Source organism: Tursiops truncatus, chromosome 14, assembly GCF_011762595.2.
Source record: "Tursiops truncatus isolate mTurTru1 chromosome 14, mTurTru1.mat.Y, whole genome shotgun sequence".
Classification (NCBI taxonomy): domain Eukaryota; kingdom Metazoa; phylum Chordata; class Mammalia; order Artiodactyla; family Delphinidae; genus Tursiops; species Tursiops truncatus.
The window spans coordinates 50,486,896-50,504,717 of NC_047047.1; the positions used below are offsets into that span (position 1 = coordinate 50,486,896).

The following is a 17,822-nucleotide window of genomic DNA, read 5'->3' on the forward strand; positions in this document are numbered from 1 at the left end:
TTTAAGTCAGAGACATTAACAGAAGCCCCAGGACTCTGATCCCTTCTGCTCAGTGGAATGCACCACTAGAAATTTATCACATGCAACCTGAGACAAAGGTGAGGCAGGCCAGGGAGAGATCAGAGGGGTAACCCTCGAGGCCAACTTGGCCTTGGCTGGATTCAGTCACGGTCTGGCCCCAGCTAATGCCTAGTTCTCAGCTCAAACATTTTCCAAAACAGCCCAGGTTTCCTGGGGGAGATGCTGTGACCGGTTCCATTTGCTTACAAGTGGTGAGCTCTGGCTTGTCAAGAGGGCCATACAGCTCCTGCTCTGGGGAGAGCTCCCTAGCGCTCCGACACCCCTCTCCCCAGGACCTTCCAAGGCCCCCAGGACCTGGGCTGGGCTGGCCAGAAACCCAAGAGGGGTGGGAGGGGAAGGGAAGGGCAAACCAGTTTGCTCCTTTTCTGTCAGCCCAAGAGCCTGGGCTTTCAAAACCCGTCTGGCAGGCTGCCAGGTCTGGGGTGGGAGCAGTGACTGACAGGCTGGTTATTGGAAAGCTCCCATCATTAGCCCAGGAATGTTGTTTGGTTACTATGGCGACCTCCCCTACAAGCGGCCTGACTAAAGCACAAGGAATCTGTTACCTAAAACCAGCACCCCACGGAGCCCATGGCTTCAGGGACCAAGCTTAGCAGTGGCCTGTTCCCCGTGACCCTCCCGGCTGAGCCTCCCAATCCCAGGACTGGAGAAGGGACCAGCAAAGGCATCTCCAAGCTTGCTGTGGGGATCTCTTGCATTCTGAGGCCTGGCCTGGCTTGGAACCCAGGTGCAAACAGGGAGCCTGCTGCCCCCTTGAGGCCCCCGGCAAACTGGCCAGCAACGGCCAGGCCAGCACATGTGTCCAGGGCTCCGTCGGAAGCCCTCAGGATTTCAGGAAGCTGCTCGGGTGTCTGGTTCCCACCGTGCCAGGTTCCCACTGTCCCTGCAGGCCCATCAGTCTCTGCCTCACCACGTTTCTGCCTTTTTAAACTCAAGCTCCATTAACTAAAGGTCATCCCACAGCTTGGAAATCAAGATTCTCTTTGCTTTGCTTTCTAATCCCCGAATTCAGGAAGATTTTCAAGAGTCAACTCCACGAAAGCTGGGTTTTTCTCCTGGAGTCTTGAGTCTGCCCCCCAGGAACGGCAACCTCCTGTGCAGCTAAGGAGCTTGAACACCGGCCCTCACGTGCAGGATGCCCTCCCCCAACTCCGGCCCACTGAGGGCACTCGTCTCCCTCGGGTTCCAGGTCCCGGCCTTACACTGTGGACCATCTTCCAGACCCACCCCCACTGCTGTCCTTGAAACCAGTTGTAAATTGACTGTGAGATCTTTTCTTGTCTGAGTCTCACAATAGTCCTTGGAGGCAGGACAGATGTCAGTCTTTCAGCAGCTGAGAAGATGCAGGGGCAAGCTTCGGGAGGCACCACAGGTAAGTGACAGCCAGGGACTTGCTGTGGCTCCCACATGGGGACAAGCGCAAGAGGAAAGGGGTCTGTTCCACCCAGCAGCATCCCCCTGGGCCAGGCCTCCCAGACCCCTGACACCAGCCTGCCAGCCTCTCCTACACTAAGGCAGTCTCTGCAGAAAGGAAGAGCCTCTACAAGGTCTCAGCCACCTGGGCCCAGCGAGGCACTGGGTGGCAGACAGACCCAGACCAGGGGCCTTTAAGTGCCTGCAATACAGACCTTGCTGAGGACGCTGAGGTCAGGGCGAAGGAGGCTGACTTTTGTTTGGCTGCAGTGATATTTACTGGATCCGGGGTTTAATTAACTGCCGTGGCAATAGCGGAAGCCACACGCAGCTTGTTCCCCATGCAGGACGCAGCTGGAGAAGCAGGATGCACTTTCAGTTGAAGAGCAATGACATTGTTCAGTGATCCCTGACCAGTAATGGACTCAGCGACCTTTCCTGCTAATCCAGGGGTCTCATCCATGGGGAAAAGTACGGACTTATTTGCGAAGAGCCACGGTCACACCCTAGGGTCACTCCACAGGGCTGCGTGGCAGGTGGATTTTCCATCCCCCACTCAACTCGTGCAGTCAGATGGGAGACGCGGGCACGGGAGGCTCCTGCACGGGGCTGGGGGCACCGAGGGGCCAGCATGTGGGCCCCCTTCCCTGGCTTCCACTGGACAGCTCTGCTCCCATCTGTTCAGTTTCCACCTGCATGCAAGATTTCACTCAGAAAAAGGACAGTGTCTGATGCTTGGCCCAGCCTCTTGTTTCTTCTGTGACACGCACTCTGACCCAGGGGCCGGGTGAGGCAACCCCTCCCCGCTCTAGGATTCTAACCCTCTCATCGTGACAGTTTCTGTTTCCACCGAAGCGTAACCGACAATAAACGCACACACACAGAGGCACACTCATACACGCGTATGTGCACACACATGGCTGGCAGCAGACCGTGCGTCAGACCCTGCCAGATAGGCGTGAGAATGGAGTTTGGAAAAAAGCCAGGTAACTGGTACTGGAAGAGGAGGACCTTTGTCCTTCGTGTATTTGTATAAAAGTAAAAAATAAACTTCTACACAGTAGGTCTTGCTGTATTATATTTGGGATTAGGTAACTAATCCCTTGTCCGCACAGGTTGTTTTATCTACGTGTAGTGTTCCCTAAGCGACCTGTCTTTTAAAGTGAACCGATTTCAGTTCTAATAATCTCTCAAATGCAGGGTGCAGACCAAGAGCCAGGGCTGTCTCCCGAATACAAACAACAGGCTATGTGGAGCTGCCCTCACACCACACAGCAGGTGTGTGCCTTCTGCTCACACCTGGCCAGAACAGAATGCCAGAGCCAGGCTCTGCCCCCACAGGTCCCCGCCCCACCCTGACGCTCAGTGTGTGCACTGACCAGCCCGCCAGCCCAGCAGTGTCCATGGGGAACTCACTTGAAGTTCTCAGGATACTCCGTGATGGCCATGTTGATGACGTCCAGGGCATGCTGATAGTGTTTCTGGGCCGAGAAAAGGAGCGCCAGCAGGTGGAGGGCGTTGGCGTCATCCTTGCACACTTTCAGGGCCTCCTGCAGCTGCTCCATGGCGCTGGAGATCTGCCGGAGAAAGGCACCAGCTGAGCGACCTTCCCCAAGGCCCACACCTCAGCCTGGACTCTGGGGCCAGGTGCCAGCCAACAAGGGTGCAGCAGACTCAATGAGACCCCAGGCACTGTGGGGCAGGCAGGGGCTCTGATGAGAAAACACGCCCCCAAATCACATGGCCAGGAGGGATCTGCTGTCCAAAGTCAGGCCCTGGAAGCTAGCGCTGTGCCCACGCAAGAGGGAAAAGAGGGGCAGGTTCACAGAGTACCACGAAGGATCGGCCGGGAAGCACCAACTAAACCGGAGGAGTGAGGCTGCGAGGAGAGGCCACCCGGACCACTGGCTACAGGACTCTTCTCCGAACCTATTCACGCAGTGCTGGGGGCTGACAGATAGATGCTGCCTCCTACTCAGAGGTTCACAGTGGCAAGAGCTTAGGCTCTGGGGTCAGATGGGGGCATGGATCCCAGCTCTGCCACTTCCTAGCTGGCGCCCAGGGCAGGGGACTTCGCCTGTCTGAGCTGCAGTCCTTACGCTGCAAAGTGAGGATAACGGTCATACCTATGACAGTGGCCGAGAGGGTGAGACGACGTAGGAAAAATGTCCTGCTGAGTACTGAACACGTTTGAAAATGTGAGTTTCCCTCTTCAAGCCCCCAGAGCCCAGGCAACTAACGAACAGGTAAGACCCTTTCTCTCAGTCCTGAGGGACGTGTTCTCTCAGGCGCTCAGGCCTGGCAGCTGTGTCAGCTCCTGTGACTCTATCCACACCAGGACCCCGTCCTCCCAGGAACCTCGGGAGCCCTTTTCAGGAAGTCTTGTTCTTCACCAAACCTCAGACCCCGGTCTCCAAGGCTCCTTGAGGGGCCTACAGGACACAGGTCAGCTGGGGCCTCTGGTCCCCGGCACCTGCCCCGTCTCCACCCAGCCTCTGCACAGGCTGCGGGCACTACTGCCAGGCCCAGAGTCCTCCCACGGGGACCTCCCTTTGTGGAAGGTCATGGAAAGTAAAGGAGGAAGCTAAGGTCAGTGTGGCTCCTGGCTTGGCCTGCCCATGCCTCCCCAGGGCTGCTCCTGCCCCGTTATTCTGGGCTGGGTGTCCAAATCCTCGGTCCTCACTATTTGAGCAGCCATGCATGCTCTGGGCAGGATGGGCCAGAGGAGCTCAGGGACCCAGGCAGCAGGACTAGCTTAGAGTTCGTTCAGGGACCTTCAACCCCGAGGTTACCAAGATCTGGGTCCCCAAGGACAATGGGTGCCAGGCTCCACTGGCCCGGCCCAGCCATCTCTCTGGGAGGACAGACGCCATTCATCAGAGGCGGCTGAATACTTAAAGATATTAAAAAATGCATCACCGAAGGTTTATCAGGAACTTGATTGGCAAGGAAAGCACCGGTTCTTTTACAGAGGGCTAAAAATAAACTGGTGTCGGGTATCTTTGCGTCCACGCTCCTGGGAGCAGCAGAGCAGACTGATGTTTCTGGAGAGAGCAGCAGAGAGGGACAGGTGCCTCCTCCGGGACCTGGAAGTCAGGAGCCAGGGGCACAGTGGGAGAGGGGCTGGGAACACAGCTCCCTGAAGATGAGACCAGGGGCTAGAAGTTGACATCGACCAGTAAAACCAACCACCCGGCCGGTGGACAAGGCTCCAATTGCCCAGTCTCCAAACGGGACAGAGGGACAGGATACTTAGAGCCCCATGGGGTTACTTCACTCGGTCAGGGTGGGCTCTGGAACAGCCACTGTGCTGGCCTGGCCAGTTCCCAGTTCCTGAGCTCAGGAGAGCTTCAGCGCCTCAGGTGTCAAATGGGGCCACCGGCGCCCTCCTCATCAGATGCAGGGCTCGCCCAGGCCAGTGGGGGTACGGCAGCACCCTCGTCAGCCAGGCTGCCTGTCACCTGACCACGAGCAGATGGGGGCTCTGTGGACTCCTCTCCAACAGTCTGCAGCCCAGCCCGGGTCCCTGCTGGCTCGTCTGCAGGTCCCGAGTGGCCCAGCGTCCACGCCCACTCGATCAAAGCTACCGAGAGGTCCTGCTTCACACAGAGCACCAGCCTGCGGGGCACATGTGAAAGCAGAGGCTCTGAGGGGCCTGGGCGACGGGAGCTCTCGCTCGCTTCTGAAAGGCAATGGCCGGGTGGGTTGCCCGGCCTCACTCCCTGGACAGCTTGGAGAAGGAAGGTGGGTCGGCCTGGAGAGCCATGTAGGTCGAAGATGGTTGGCGGATAGCAGGTCCCCGTCAGGCCCCAGAGGCCGAGCCTGCCGGTGGCGTCCACAGGGTCAGAGGGAAGCTCTGGGTCACACAGAAACAGCTCCACGTGCCAATCACTCTACTCTAGACCCCTGGGGAAAGCTCAACAGAAGGTGAGGACACAAGCAAATGTTTACTGTGGTCACCTGTCAACTTCTCAGGAGACGGACACACTGTAGGAGGAGTGAGGGCAGAGAATAACCCCTTCCTGTGCGCCCACCGTGGGCCAGGGGCTTTACCACGTTAGCTGACTTAATCCTTACTAGGGCCCTCTGAGGTGGAGTATGAAGGTGCTGACATAGCAGACAAGGAAACAGAGGCTCAGAGAGGTCAAGTCACTTGCAAAGGGTCACACAGCCGATAAAGGCAGTGGAGCCAGGAGAAGATCAGCAGCCCCCAGAGACCTGGGTGTTAGAATTGTGAGGACTCACCTGGCGGACGAGGGCCAGCTGCAGGGAGACATAGAGGATGACCTGGGGGTCATCGGGCGCCAGCTGCTGGGCTCTGTATGGGGCAAGGGAGCAGCAAGTCAGCCATCAACGTCGACAACCAGTGTGTGACGTGGGTCTCCAGCGTGCCCGCCCCTGTGCTGGGTGCTGCAGGGCCCAATGTTGGAGATTCTGCCTGGGCCCGCTTTGGAGGGTGCCCCGCGGGAGACCATGGCTGGGGCAGAAAGCCCACGGGCAGCCCAAGGCAGGGGCAGTGGGTGCCGAGAGAGCTGGCTCTGGCTGAGGTGGGGGCCGTCTGGGAGGACAGGACTGCTGGGTGGGGGAAGCCCTCTCCTCCGGGCAGCTGTTGACCCGGCTGTGGCCTGGTACAGAGCCTGGAGTCTGCCCTCTCCACCGCACGACAGAAGGGAACGGTTCCCGGAGGATGTGGGGCTGGGATGGCCTCTCTGGGCAAGAAGCGCTGGGAATGAAGAGCCAGCGGGGGAGGGAAGGAGATGTCCCCTGATCCTGGGAGTTCAGAGGGGGTTTGCCAGGATGGGCCTCTCCTTCCTCCCTGGGCTTGAGAACAGCCTGCCCCAGAGGGGAGTTCCCAGGAAGCTGGCATGAGGAGTCCAGGGCAGGCCCCTACCCAGCAGCCGCCATCCGTGCTCTGAGGGACAAAGACACACGGGGCTCATGGGGAAGAGCCCTGCGATGGGCCAGAGGAAGGAAGGGGAGGGGTGCTCAGGTGGGTGCCCGGGCTGTGGTGGAGAGGGGACTCAGCCAGGATGGGCCTGGAGAGGGAGGAAGGGCTGCTGCTGGGGGAGGGGCTTCTCTGCCGCCCCCTCCCTCCCTTCCTCCCTCCTGGACTCTGGGCTCCCAGGAAATCTCTGTGAGGACCTGGGGTAGGGCTCCTCACAGCCCTCAGGTTGCAGAGGGGCTGGGAGGAGGCAAACACTCTTTCTGAGTCCCTGCTATACTTGTAGGTCACTGCAAGGTGCTTTCCTGCTATAGCTCGCGTCCCCTGAGCTCAGGGGGACGGGAGCTGAGCCTGGGGGGAGCTCTACTCATGTGGAAGGGCTCAACCCGCCCACCCAACCCCAAAGGCCTGTCCCTGCTTCCTGTGTGAGCTCTCAGAGCCTCGGTCAGCTGGTCAACAACATGGGGACAGAAACCTTTGCTCTCTGTCTACACCAGAAGGTCTCCTAAGAGAACAGGAGAAGGAGTCCCCTCGAGCAACGCTGCCAGTCGGGCCTCCCTCACCTCTCCAGCGTCTGCAGTGCCTTCCGGTGCAATTCATCTTGCTTGGATTTCAGAGTCGCTGCAGGAGACAGGATGGAGACGAAGCCATGAGGGGTTGCTGGAGGGGGGCCGACCCAGCTCTGTCCCACCCAGGGCACAGAGCTCTGCGGGGAGAGGCCCCCCCGGGACCCCATCCGGCAAATGCTTGCACTCGAGCAGCTCCAGAATGGTGCCACCGTCTGCCCTGGTTACTGGGGGAAGGGGGGCAGGTGTCGCCCTGGTCCTAGCCTCCTGGCATGATTCTTGACACAACAGATCCTTGTACTCCTTTGCCTTCCTTGCCACCTGGGCCACCCTGACCCTTCCAAAGGCCCGAGCCTCTAGGGAAAAGTTACCACCTCTGTCCTGGCCACATGCCTCCCTGGGCTTCCTTACTGATGAGGCTTCTTCTTTTCTACCAATTTCAACAAATTTCAAGTGGACGATTCCATGGCATTAAGTACGTTCGCCATGTCGTGCCACCATCACCACCATCCGTCTCCAGATCTTTCTTATCGCCCCTAACAGACTGTCTGTACCCACTGAACACCAACTCCCCTCCCACTAGGCCACCAGAAACCTCTATTGTACTTTCCCCATGAGGCTTCTTGATTTAACCCAAACCGGGCACCCTTCTGGTAAATTAAATCACTTTAAATAGGGGAGCACAGGCATTCGAAGCCTTACCAGCACACTGAACCCCTGGGAAGCTTTAAAATGACTGTTGTCAGCCTCCAACCAGACCAGGTCAAGATGCTGCTGGCATGGATGGGTGTCAGGGGTCCCCGGCTTATAAAGCAGCCCTGCTTCTAGAGGATTAAAGGCACATGGAGGGTCTCTGGACTCTGACTGAGGGACTGATGACTCCCTCACTGGACCAGTGTGGAGGGATCCCAGGGTTCCTTATCAGAGCCTCACCGATACCTTGAAGACACAGTGACGACTGTCACTCAAGAACGAGCGGCTGGCACGGCACCAGGATCTCACCCTCTTCCTGCCCTCGTCTTGCCACTGCCAGCTGTTCTTACCTCTCGTTGTGCGGGGCCTCTGAAGCCTGCTCCCGGGGCGCCGCCTGAATAGGCGGTGTGGGTTGGAGCTGATTACTATTCCGGGTTTGGTCTGGGTGGGGGCCTATCACTCCCTTTCCCTCAAGCTGCAAGGATACAGAAGTAGGTGGCTGCCGATCCCTAGGGGAACACACGGCTGAGCTGGCGGGGTTGGGGATGGAACACCAGACTCCAGGCGGCAAACCCACGCACCAAGCACAAGTATTCAGCAAACGCCTGCTGCGTACCCAGCTCTATGCCATGCACTGGGGGGATTTAAAAGACCCCAGAAGATGACAGTGGTGCCGACGGTAAAGGTGAACCAGAAAGAAGACACTGTGCGGGCAAGGGCTGGTGGCGCATCACAAACGGCAAGCGTCACAGGAGTTCCAGGGGCAGCGGTCCGCGTGGGCTGTGCCGGGGGGCAAGTAGGAGGCCTGAGTCACCCCGAGCAGAGGCTCCTCGGCCCCAGCACTCACCGTCGGTGGCCTGCAGGCTGTAGGTGAGACCCAGTGCCAGGTAGCCCTTGGAGAGGAACTCCCCGGCTTCCTCTCCGAGCTGAATCACCATCATGGCGAAGTGCTGCGCCTCCTTCAGCTGCAAAGAGGAGAGGTGCAGGTCACCGCGGAGGGCCGCCATTCATAGTCACCAGCCCGGGACCCTCAGAACTGCAATTCCTTGCGCCCGACCACAAAGGCCAGGCGCCTTCCTGAGGCCACACAGTCACTGAATGGAAGGAGAGCTGCTTCTTCCACAAGCACCAACCTGGACCTTTTCCCCCACCCAGAGGCCTTGTGCTCAAGATCACGGGACGCCACCTCTCACAGGGAAAGCTTCCCTTGCTCCAAGGATCCCAGCTCCCCGACAGCTGCTCTGCTGAGAGCCTGGACCCAGGAGCAGGCCAGTCTGTGCCAGCTCCTTTCCTCACTCTGCCCGTGTCCGTCTCTGCCCCGTTCGGCAGAGAGAGGGAAGCGGGAGCCGGGGGCAGGCAGGGCTCGGGGACTGGGCCTCCGGGACACCGCCAGCCCTGCAGAGCGGGCAGGCCACCATGCTGGCTCCGGCTGTGGGCTTGCTCCCTGACACCGGGAGCTCTAACTTTTCAGGCCTGGGGTTGTGTTTGTCCTGAGAGCAGGAGGGACTGTTCCAGTTGGAAAGGGACCAACTGGCTCAGGTCACGTGTGCACATCACACACAGCATGTGACACGGAGAGAGGGGCGCGCAGGCAGCCCTCCGGGGCACCCACGGCAGGCAGGCCTGTTGGGAGGCCGGGAACAGCTGGGGGCCTCAGCTGTGCCCACTCAGGGCCCACAGGCCTCCCAGAGGGCTCCTCCCTCCTACCCACCCAGGAATGTCATCTGCCCGTGTGCCTGCGGTAGCAGTGTCACCAAGAACAACTGGTACTGCCCTCACCAAGGGGCTGAATGATTCATGCCCACAGCCCCACTGCTGCCCAGGTGTCAGGGCTCCCTTACGTGGAACATCTCCCCTTCCCCATCCGGAGGGGCCCACAAAGTGAAGCTGGGTTCTGGCACCCCAGCCGGTGAGCCCGCACTCTGCTCCCGTCCCTGCTCAGGCGCACCCCACCCAGCAGGAGAGGGACAGTTCTGTGCATCTTGTGGCCTCACCACTGGCCACAGCTGGGGGCACTGGTGGACTCTCCCTCCTTGGAGTATGAGGGGACCCTGAGATAGAGGCCATTAGCCGTGGGGAGGCGAGTTGGGCTGAGTTCACCATCTGGGCACAGCCATGGTGCGCTATGTGCAGGAAAAAGGCTGATGGAGCAGAGAACCCACTGAACAGAGGGGATAAAAAACCTCAAACTACAAGAGAGGCAGAGCAGGTGAGGTGGCAGCGCAGAGGGAGATGGTGGAAGGGGGGCTGGATCCCAGCGGCCTGGCCACCACCCCTGACAAGTGGCGACAATGGCAGCTCTCTACCCCCCTGTGGCAGAGCTCAAGCTGCCGGCCTGGGTAGTGGGCCACCTCCAGGTGGGTGGGCTGGTCACCGAAAGGACATGGGAGTCTGGGGAGCTGGGCCTGTAACACCATCAGGCCTGAGGACTCGGGCTTCGGGGGAGGCAGCAGCTCAGTAAACCCCACAGCTGCCTGCTGCCCAGTGTCCGCTGGCCGGGTGGACCCAAGTCTGTAGATGCGGAGATCTGTCCCCTGGAGCACGTGGCCCAGCAGGACTCAGGAGAGCCGCGGGGCCCTGAAGTCGGAGCCAGGCTGAGTGAAAAGCACAGGACAAGCCTCGCGACACAGGCTCGGCCCAACAGACACGGGGCCTTGAGCAAGTCACTTCAGTTCTACGTCCCAAAGGGCCTTACCTGCAAAATGGGGAGCTGGACCCCCTCCCACAATGTAACTACTCCTCCCTACAAACCTCCACTGAGGCTTCTGCAGCACCAGGCTCTATGCTGGGCCTGGCTGGGGAGGCCCAGTGACACGGGGGCAGGATGCCCGGATGAGCACGCACGGAACCCCTAAGGAGGGAGAGACCCCACAGGACAAGGTGGCTCTTAATTAAGGCTCCACTGTATGGTGCTGGCCTGGGGCCATGGGAGCTCCCCAGGAGCAGGCAACCTCCTGGCTGGGGTTGTCCAAGGAGGCCTCGTGGCCGGGGGCGGGCAGGAGGCACCAAGGGAAGGGTAGGTGAGCAACAGCATCTTGCCTCCTTGTTAATATCCCTACTGCTGGTGCAGCTGGTCTCCCACACTGTCTTTAGGCATCATTATGCCCCATTCAAACAGGAGCGAGCTTTTTTATAAACCACCAAGTACGAATTATAAACAGAATTCAGAAACCTCCTGCACTCCACGTGTGTACACTCTTCTCACGGCCATGTCCTTCCTCAGCAAATGCCAGCTTCTACCTCCGGCAGCCCAGGTACAGAGGGTGCCAGGAACAAAGCTCGGCAATTACTGGCAAACAGGGAAAATTCCTCTCCAGTTTATACATATCATATCCCGGATTACCAAAGCTCACCCTCCTTTAGCTTTAAAAAGTGACAACGTACATCCTTAGCTTGTCCAACTTGTGGTCCCCTCTGACCCCAGGTTAGTAGCTGTCCTTGGCCAGTACTTGCAGCCTTGCCCACATAGTTTAAAATGGTCTTCAGGTGTCGTGTCAGCATCTGTCTCAAATCAAACCCACAAGGCTTCCATGGACCCTTTTCTTACATGGCCGACACCATTTTGATTTCTCTTACCTACCACAAAACAGTTTTTTGCATGTGGAGTCATGGGATTATGAACAAAAAGAAGTATCATCAATTCTCTTAAATGTGATAATATACAATATGATACCATACAGTATTAATAGATTTATACATGGGTGCTCTAACTAGCGAGCAAAAGGGAAAAAGTCACATCAAAAATCAACAAAAAACCCCAATATGTATGTATTTCAAATATAAAATATATATTAAAAATATATATACATAATGCACAAGTCCTGTTCATCTAAGACAGCAGGGGGAATCCTAAAGCCCTTGAAAATATGGCTTTGCCACCTTTGTTCTGAAGTATGATAATCCCACCTAAATCCAGAGTCAGCACCATGTCCATGGGTAAATTTTCCATGCAGAGAGCAGGACGGCCTAGCAGCTTAGAACACAAGCTCTGGGGCCAGGCTTCCTGGGCTCAAACCCTGGCGTGGCTATTTACTGTGTGACCTTGGGCAAGTCACTTCACTTTGCTGTGCCTCCGTTCCCTCTTCTGTAAAATGAGGATAACGGGCGTGTGTCTCACAGGGTTGCGGGGAGGACTGAATGAGATAAAGACACAATGAATGCTCAGAACGGTGCCTGAATAAACATAAACTACTATTATTATTATTGGTTGTGATTTTAGATCTATAGTTAATCTTCCAGAATTTTTTTTAAGTCTCAGCCTCACGCATGGGGTGAGTGCCATCTGAATAGAGTCCCTGTCGCCTAAGGCTACATGAGCTCACTGACAAATTAGGAGGTGGCATCAAAGACCCTCCTGGAATCCAGAGAGGGGCCACCACTGTCTGCCTTTTGTCTCTGGCCTGACCCTTCGTCTCAGATAAGGAGCAACTCTACACAAGGACAGCGGGGTCTCCCTGTGCAGTCAGCTGCGCCAGGTCGGTCAACATCTCTGTCCCGTGGTCTGGGATACACATACGTGTAACCACCCACCCACCCTGTCACAATACTCACCTCTACTGTGGGTAATACACTCGGATATTTTCTATGCTATTCTGTGATTGTCTATTTCTTTTTTGAAAAAGTTCTATTTCACAGTCCACTAATGGGTCTCAACCTACAGTGTGAAAAGTAAATGGCTGATTGATCCACCCAGCGCCTGCCCATCTACAACCACCCAGCCGTCTAGCACCTCACCTGCCCTTTCCAATCTCCATATACTTCCTCCTGTGGCCTCCAAAGTTAACAGCTAATGGCTCTGGAGTTGTGCTGCTGCTTCTGCAAGATTTGCTCGGGTTACAGCACTGGGACCTCCTTGCTCATCAAAATACTTCCAGGGTGAGGGGTTTCCAAAACTTTCAACCATTCTCCTCCTACACCGCTTTTTAATACCTCCTTTCCTGTGGAGGCCATGTAACTTTGTCACAAAACCCACGTGGAGATCCTTTCTCTCTTCCTCCCTTGCAATTCTAGAGCAGCTGGGTGCCCACCTGGCGTGTCATAGCACGGCAGCCACTTGATGGAATGGGTGTCTTACAGCTTAGGTTCTGAGGCACAGGGTGCTTAGGGGACCTATCCAAGGTCACCTGGCTGGTAAGTGAGAAAACTGAATTTCCAACCCAGGTCTTCTGAGTCTACGTTTGGATCTTTCTGAGCTGCCTGATTCATGGCTGCCCTCTGTGGGTCTTCATTTTTCTCCTCTCTGTCCCTTTGGGAAAAGGACGCATCGAAGGATGTAATGTTTTGATGCTTTGCTTTTGCTTTCTGTAAGTACGGAAAGCATTCCCACACCTTTCCAAGTTCCTGCATCTCTCCAGTTCTCCTCATTTGGTCCCCACACAGATAGGCTCCTGGCCTGTACACTCTGCTCCGGCTCAGGCTGCCCGGTTCATCTTGCAGTGGGCCAAAGAGCTTGTACCCCTGGAATCTTCACCTTTTCTTCCCTCCCTGGGAACCAGAGAAAGGTCATTTCTGAGCCCCCAGAGCTCTGCTTAAACAGCACCTCCAGTTTCTCCTTAGTTGCTTCCCATAGGATCCAGGACCTGTTGTTATCTGCTCTACTGAAAATGCACTTTTTTCTTCCTGGAAGGAACAGGTACTCTTCCTAATTTCCACAAGCTCGTGGCAGGAGAGCTGGCATTCTTTCTGGCCTCCTGAACACTTAATCCATCTTCCTGGCCCTCCCCATCCCTGAATCTCAAAAATGAAGGCAAAACCACAAAGGCACATCCTTCCTGAGAGTCGGCTACAGGGATGGCCGCCATTTACCAGGTACCTCCCACATGCTAAATAAGAGGGACACTGCTCAGCTCTGATAGTCAGAGCCACCCTGTAACAGTGGATGTGACTGTTTCCAGGTTACTGATGAGGCACAGAGAGGGTAACTGACTCACCCAAAGTCACACAGCTAGGAATCTGAACCCTATCCTCTCAGCCTCCAAAGCCTGCACTCCTTCCACCATCCCATCCCACCCCCTTAGGGGAAGAGGCCGAGGGACAGCACCGCAGACCTTTCCAAAGATGAGCATGGCCTGCTTTTCCATTCCACAACCTCCTCTCCTTCTGTGTGTGACACACAGGCACACCCCCATCTCCTGTCCTCCTAGAAAGGTTTTAACTTTTTTAATTAAATGAATTTGAACTAATTGTGTTTGGAGGGATGTGAAAAAATATTTACAGCTCCCCTTTTCTCCTGCCCCAAATAACTGGCTGGGGACCCCGGCAAGATGCTGGTCATGCTGAGGCAGGGGGCTGCCCCACTGCTGTCACTGGGTCAGAGCCTGGGACGCCCTCCCCCACTGAGGCAAGCCTCAGGCTAAGCAGCGGGGCCAGTGCTCTCAAACCCAGGGCAGCCGGCATGGGACAATGCCGGCACCTCTGCCCAGGCCCCTCCTCACCTGCCCTCACCCAGGGGCAACCTTGATCTCAGACCCAGACCCAGTCTGGAGCATCCTACGCTGGCTCTGGGCATAAGGACGGGACGCGGGGACAGCAGGTGCTCCACCTCTGGGCACACGGCCACCTGGTCCGCTTTCACCCAGCACAACTCGTTTTTCCAGTGTCCCAGTTTCAGCCTCCCTTCCTGCAACCCGGGCCAAACTGTTTATCCCCAGATCTCGGGCCCCAGCTCATGGGGCTTGGCTGGGCAATGGCCGGGCCTGCTGGGGGCTGAGGTGAGCCAGGACAGCTGTGAAGGCAGGAGGCGGAGGTGGCATCGGTCGCCTTGCAGGATCTGTGCCCCGTTATAAAGCACCAGCACCCCTCTGCCCTCCCGTCAGACCCATTCTTCCTGCTCTCGGCCCTGAGGACAGAGAGTGCTGGGCTGCCCCTCTCCTGGCCGCCTAGGAGAACAGGCTGCCCTGGGCCACCTACAGCCTGCTCTCAGCCCAGCACCAACCCAGGGAGCCAGGGAGAACCGTGAGCCAGATGTAGACCTCCCACACCTGTCCCTCGTGGACTGCTGAAGCAGGTGTTATTCTGTATTTCTGAACACCTACTATGTGCAGGGTTCTTTGTGGGAGAGAAGGGCTGAGGGTGTGAGAAACAGTAAGTGAAGAAGCTCCCCGTTTAGATAGAAAGGCAAGTACCAAACAAGGCAGAATTCCTTGACAAGTGACTGTGCTCACTGGCAAGTAGGATTCATCCAGTAAGCACTAGGCATTAACTCTGGGCTAGGGTTTCAAGAAAGAAGAGAGCGAGTTCCTGCCTTCAAGAAACACACACGCAGCAAAAAATGCAATGCCTTGTGCTAAGTGTCCAAGGCAGGTAGGGAGGCACAGGAGGTTTTGTTCAGGGCAGGGAAGGCTGCCTGGAGCCCAGCCCCAGCCCTCCAGCAGGACCACGCTCTAGCCTGTACCCGAGTTGAACCCTGGCTCAAACCAGCCCCCAAACCCAAATAAACTTCTCCGCTGAGGTTAAACAACTCACCCTCCTCCCCGATTCTGAGGTCCAGTCTGCATGTTTAAGTTTCCTTTTGGGCTTTTCTATTTATGTTGTCATTGATTACTTTGCTCCTAACTCATCTGTTTTCAATTTGGACTGATTGGATCCTAATTTTATTACCATGTAATCTGAATGCACATAATCACTGTAATTATGCTGCTGAGGGAAACAGCTCCTCCGCTGCGGAAAGACCTACATTTAGGGTTTCCCAGCAAGGGCGGCCATTGGCTGGGTGGACCCACAGCCAACTCAGAGCTGGCAGCCCTTGGGAGCACAGAAGCCCTCCCCGCCCCGCTCCTGGCAAGGCGGGTATTTGGGCTTCATCCCAGGGATGCACTTGAGGCCCCTCTCAGGAGCCCTGGGAACACACAGGGGTGTGAGCCACGGGTCAGCGAGCCCACCCTCCGGCTCACGCCACCACCCACTGCTGCAATGCGCTCAGACTGGGTCCCCACTCTGCCGGCACCCACATCTCAACGGCACCCTACCCTCTGGGGTGTAAGCGCTAATAGTCTCCCTAAAAACACTTGGGGGACGAGTTTCCCCACTAATCATGCGGCTGAGGAAAGCAAGCTGTGATGGAAGGGCCCGCCGCTGGCCCACCTCGGAGCCCAGTCCATGGCCTCCTCCTCCTGGAAGCCTCCCTGACCTGTCCAGCCCTCTCCATACTTTATGCCATTTACGCCACATATGAGGAACAGTGAATCTCTTACCCACCTCATCCCGAAGCCTCTTCCAAATGCCTAGAGCCTATTATAGATCAGTCTTATAGAAAAACATCATAAAGCCTGGGGCCAAAGCCAGGCTCTTCCCTCCCCCATCATCCACAGTCGTTTGGGGCCAAGGCAGGGCCATGTGTGCATATCATACATGGGGACCTGAGGACCAGGGAACAGAGGGAAAGGCGCTGCTTCCTCCCCCCTCCACCAATCGTGCGAGGGAGTCAGTCCCTGCAGCACAGGGGGGATGAGGCCCGCTGGGCCGTGAGGCAGGGACCCCTCGGAGAGGGTCCTCAGGATACCTGGCGGAGTCTCCCTCCCCAGGACTGGAGGAGCTGCAGAGGCTGCTAATTCTGAAGTGCCTGCTGTAGGCACCTGGAGCCTGGCCCCTTTGCCTTGGAACAAGCTGGGCACCCGACAGCGAGGGTAGGCTGGGGTGTCACGACATCAGGAAGGGGAGGACCATGTATGGGAGAAGCTCCCCCTTTGGGAGACGCTGGGCCAGTGAAGGAACGGGGCTTATTTAGCCTGAAGAGAGGAGATGTGGGTGGGGCTGACAGCCAACACATGGGAGAGATGCTGCACTGTTCTATGTCACTCAAGAGGGTGGAAATAGGACCTCCCCTGACATCAGGAGGCTGATGTGGACCTGAGGAAGCCAGGAATGTAGGCAAGGGAGCTCCCAGCGAGAGGAGACAGCCGTGCAGAGGCCCTGCTGCTAGACCCCCCAGGCTGGGAGCAGCAGCTGGGAGCCTGGCGGAGGGAGCACCAAGGCGAGGCCTGGGGCTCTGGGTTCCTGGCCCAGGGCTCTTTGCTCACTCCCCCTGCTGACCTCCTCGAGGTAAAGTGCTGCTGGCCAGAGGGCACACGTTGAGCTCATCTTTAGTTCAGCCGCCTCAGCAGAGCGGTAAGCAGGGAGCTGAGCACAAGGCAGGGACCAGGGGGCTGGAGCCCAGAGGAAGGAGGGGGCTGACAGAGAGGCCACCTTCCCATTGGCCAGGAGCTGGTTCTGACTCCAAATGGTGCGTTGGCCCAGGTAACTCCAAGGTCCTGCCCACTGCCCCTGCTGCTGGACAGGCGGGGGGCACCCCAACTTTTGACTCCACATTTGGCTCCCTGGAGACATTCAAGGCTGAACCACAAACCTGACACCATCCTGAGTTGGGGATGGAGGCTGGAGTTTTCTCAGAAGCCATGCTCCACCCCCCTCTCCCCTCCAGGCCTGCCCGCCTCGAAGCTCCCCACGCTCCCCCACCCCTTACACACACAGCGAGGTGCCCACACGATCACCTGGCGCCCACCTGCCACCATCCTCCCACAGGAAGCCGCCAGGACCTGGGCCCTGAGCCCGTAGCTCACTCACCCAGTGCAGGGACCCTATGCAGAGCTTGGCGGCCATCAGGGGCACCGTGGGGTCCGAGGGCCGCAGCTTCACGCACTCCCGCAGCAGCGACACGGCATAGGATGACTGCAGGAGAAAGGGTGGGCAACACAGTCACTCGCAGCCCTGGGCTGTGGCAGACTGGGTGCCTCATGCCCACAGTGGGGGCAGCTCCCAAACAGCCAGCCCCGGCTCTGCACCCTGTTCCTCCCAAGCCAGGAAGAGGCCCAGCGGGAGGAGCCCAGGCGGTGGTGGCAGGCAAGTCCCCCTCCCCGGGTCTCAGTTTCCTCATCTGGAGAATGAAGGCTGTGACCCTTGCCCAGAAGTGATGTGATAAGAGCTAAGGTGAGAACAGAGGGAAGCTCTTCAAAATGAATTCAAATGTGAACCACAGAAATTTTAGAGGTAGAAGGAATTCTCTCAGACCCCTGAGTTCAACACCCTCAGTTTATAGGTGGCAAGATGAGGATAAGCCCACATGGGGACTGGAGGCAGGACCAGTGGTGGGGAGTGCGGGGAACATAAAGGCCGGCAGAGAAGCAGCAGGA

At 57.3% G+C, this 17,822-nt stretch overlaps 1 protein-coding gene across 6 annotated transcripts in view; it reads right to left on the reverse strand.

The window, feature by feature from the left end:
* The window catches only part of TTC7A (tetratricopeptide repeat domain 7A), a 125,686-nt gene that overhangs the window by 35,402 nt on the left and 72,462 nt on the right, over positions 1-17,822 (reverse strand). For all 6 annotated transcript variants that reach the window (XM_033838582.2, XM_033838581.2, XM_073791382.1 and 3 more), the window contains 5 exons: positions 17,257-17,361; positions 8,543-8,660; positions 7,000-7,057; positions 5,740-5,812; positions 2,911-3,071 (listed from right to left, as the gene is read on the reverse strand). In XM_033838582.2, the coding sequence (XP_033694473.1) occupies positions 2,911-3,071; positions 5,740-5,812; positions 7,000-7,057; positions 8,543-8,660; positions 17,257-17,361 (515 nt within the window). The remainder of the gene's footprint in view (positions 1-2,910; positions 3,072-5,739; positions 5,813-6,999; positions 7,058-8,542; positions 8,661-17,256; positions 17,362-17,822) is intronic.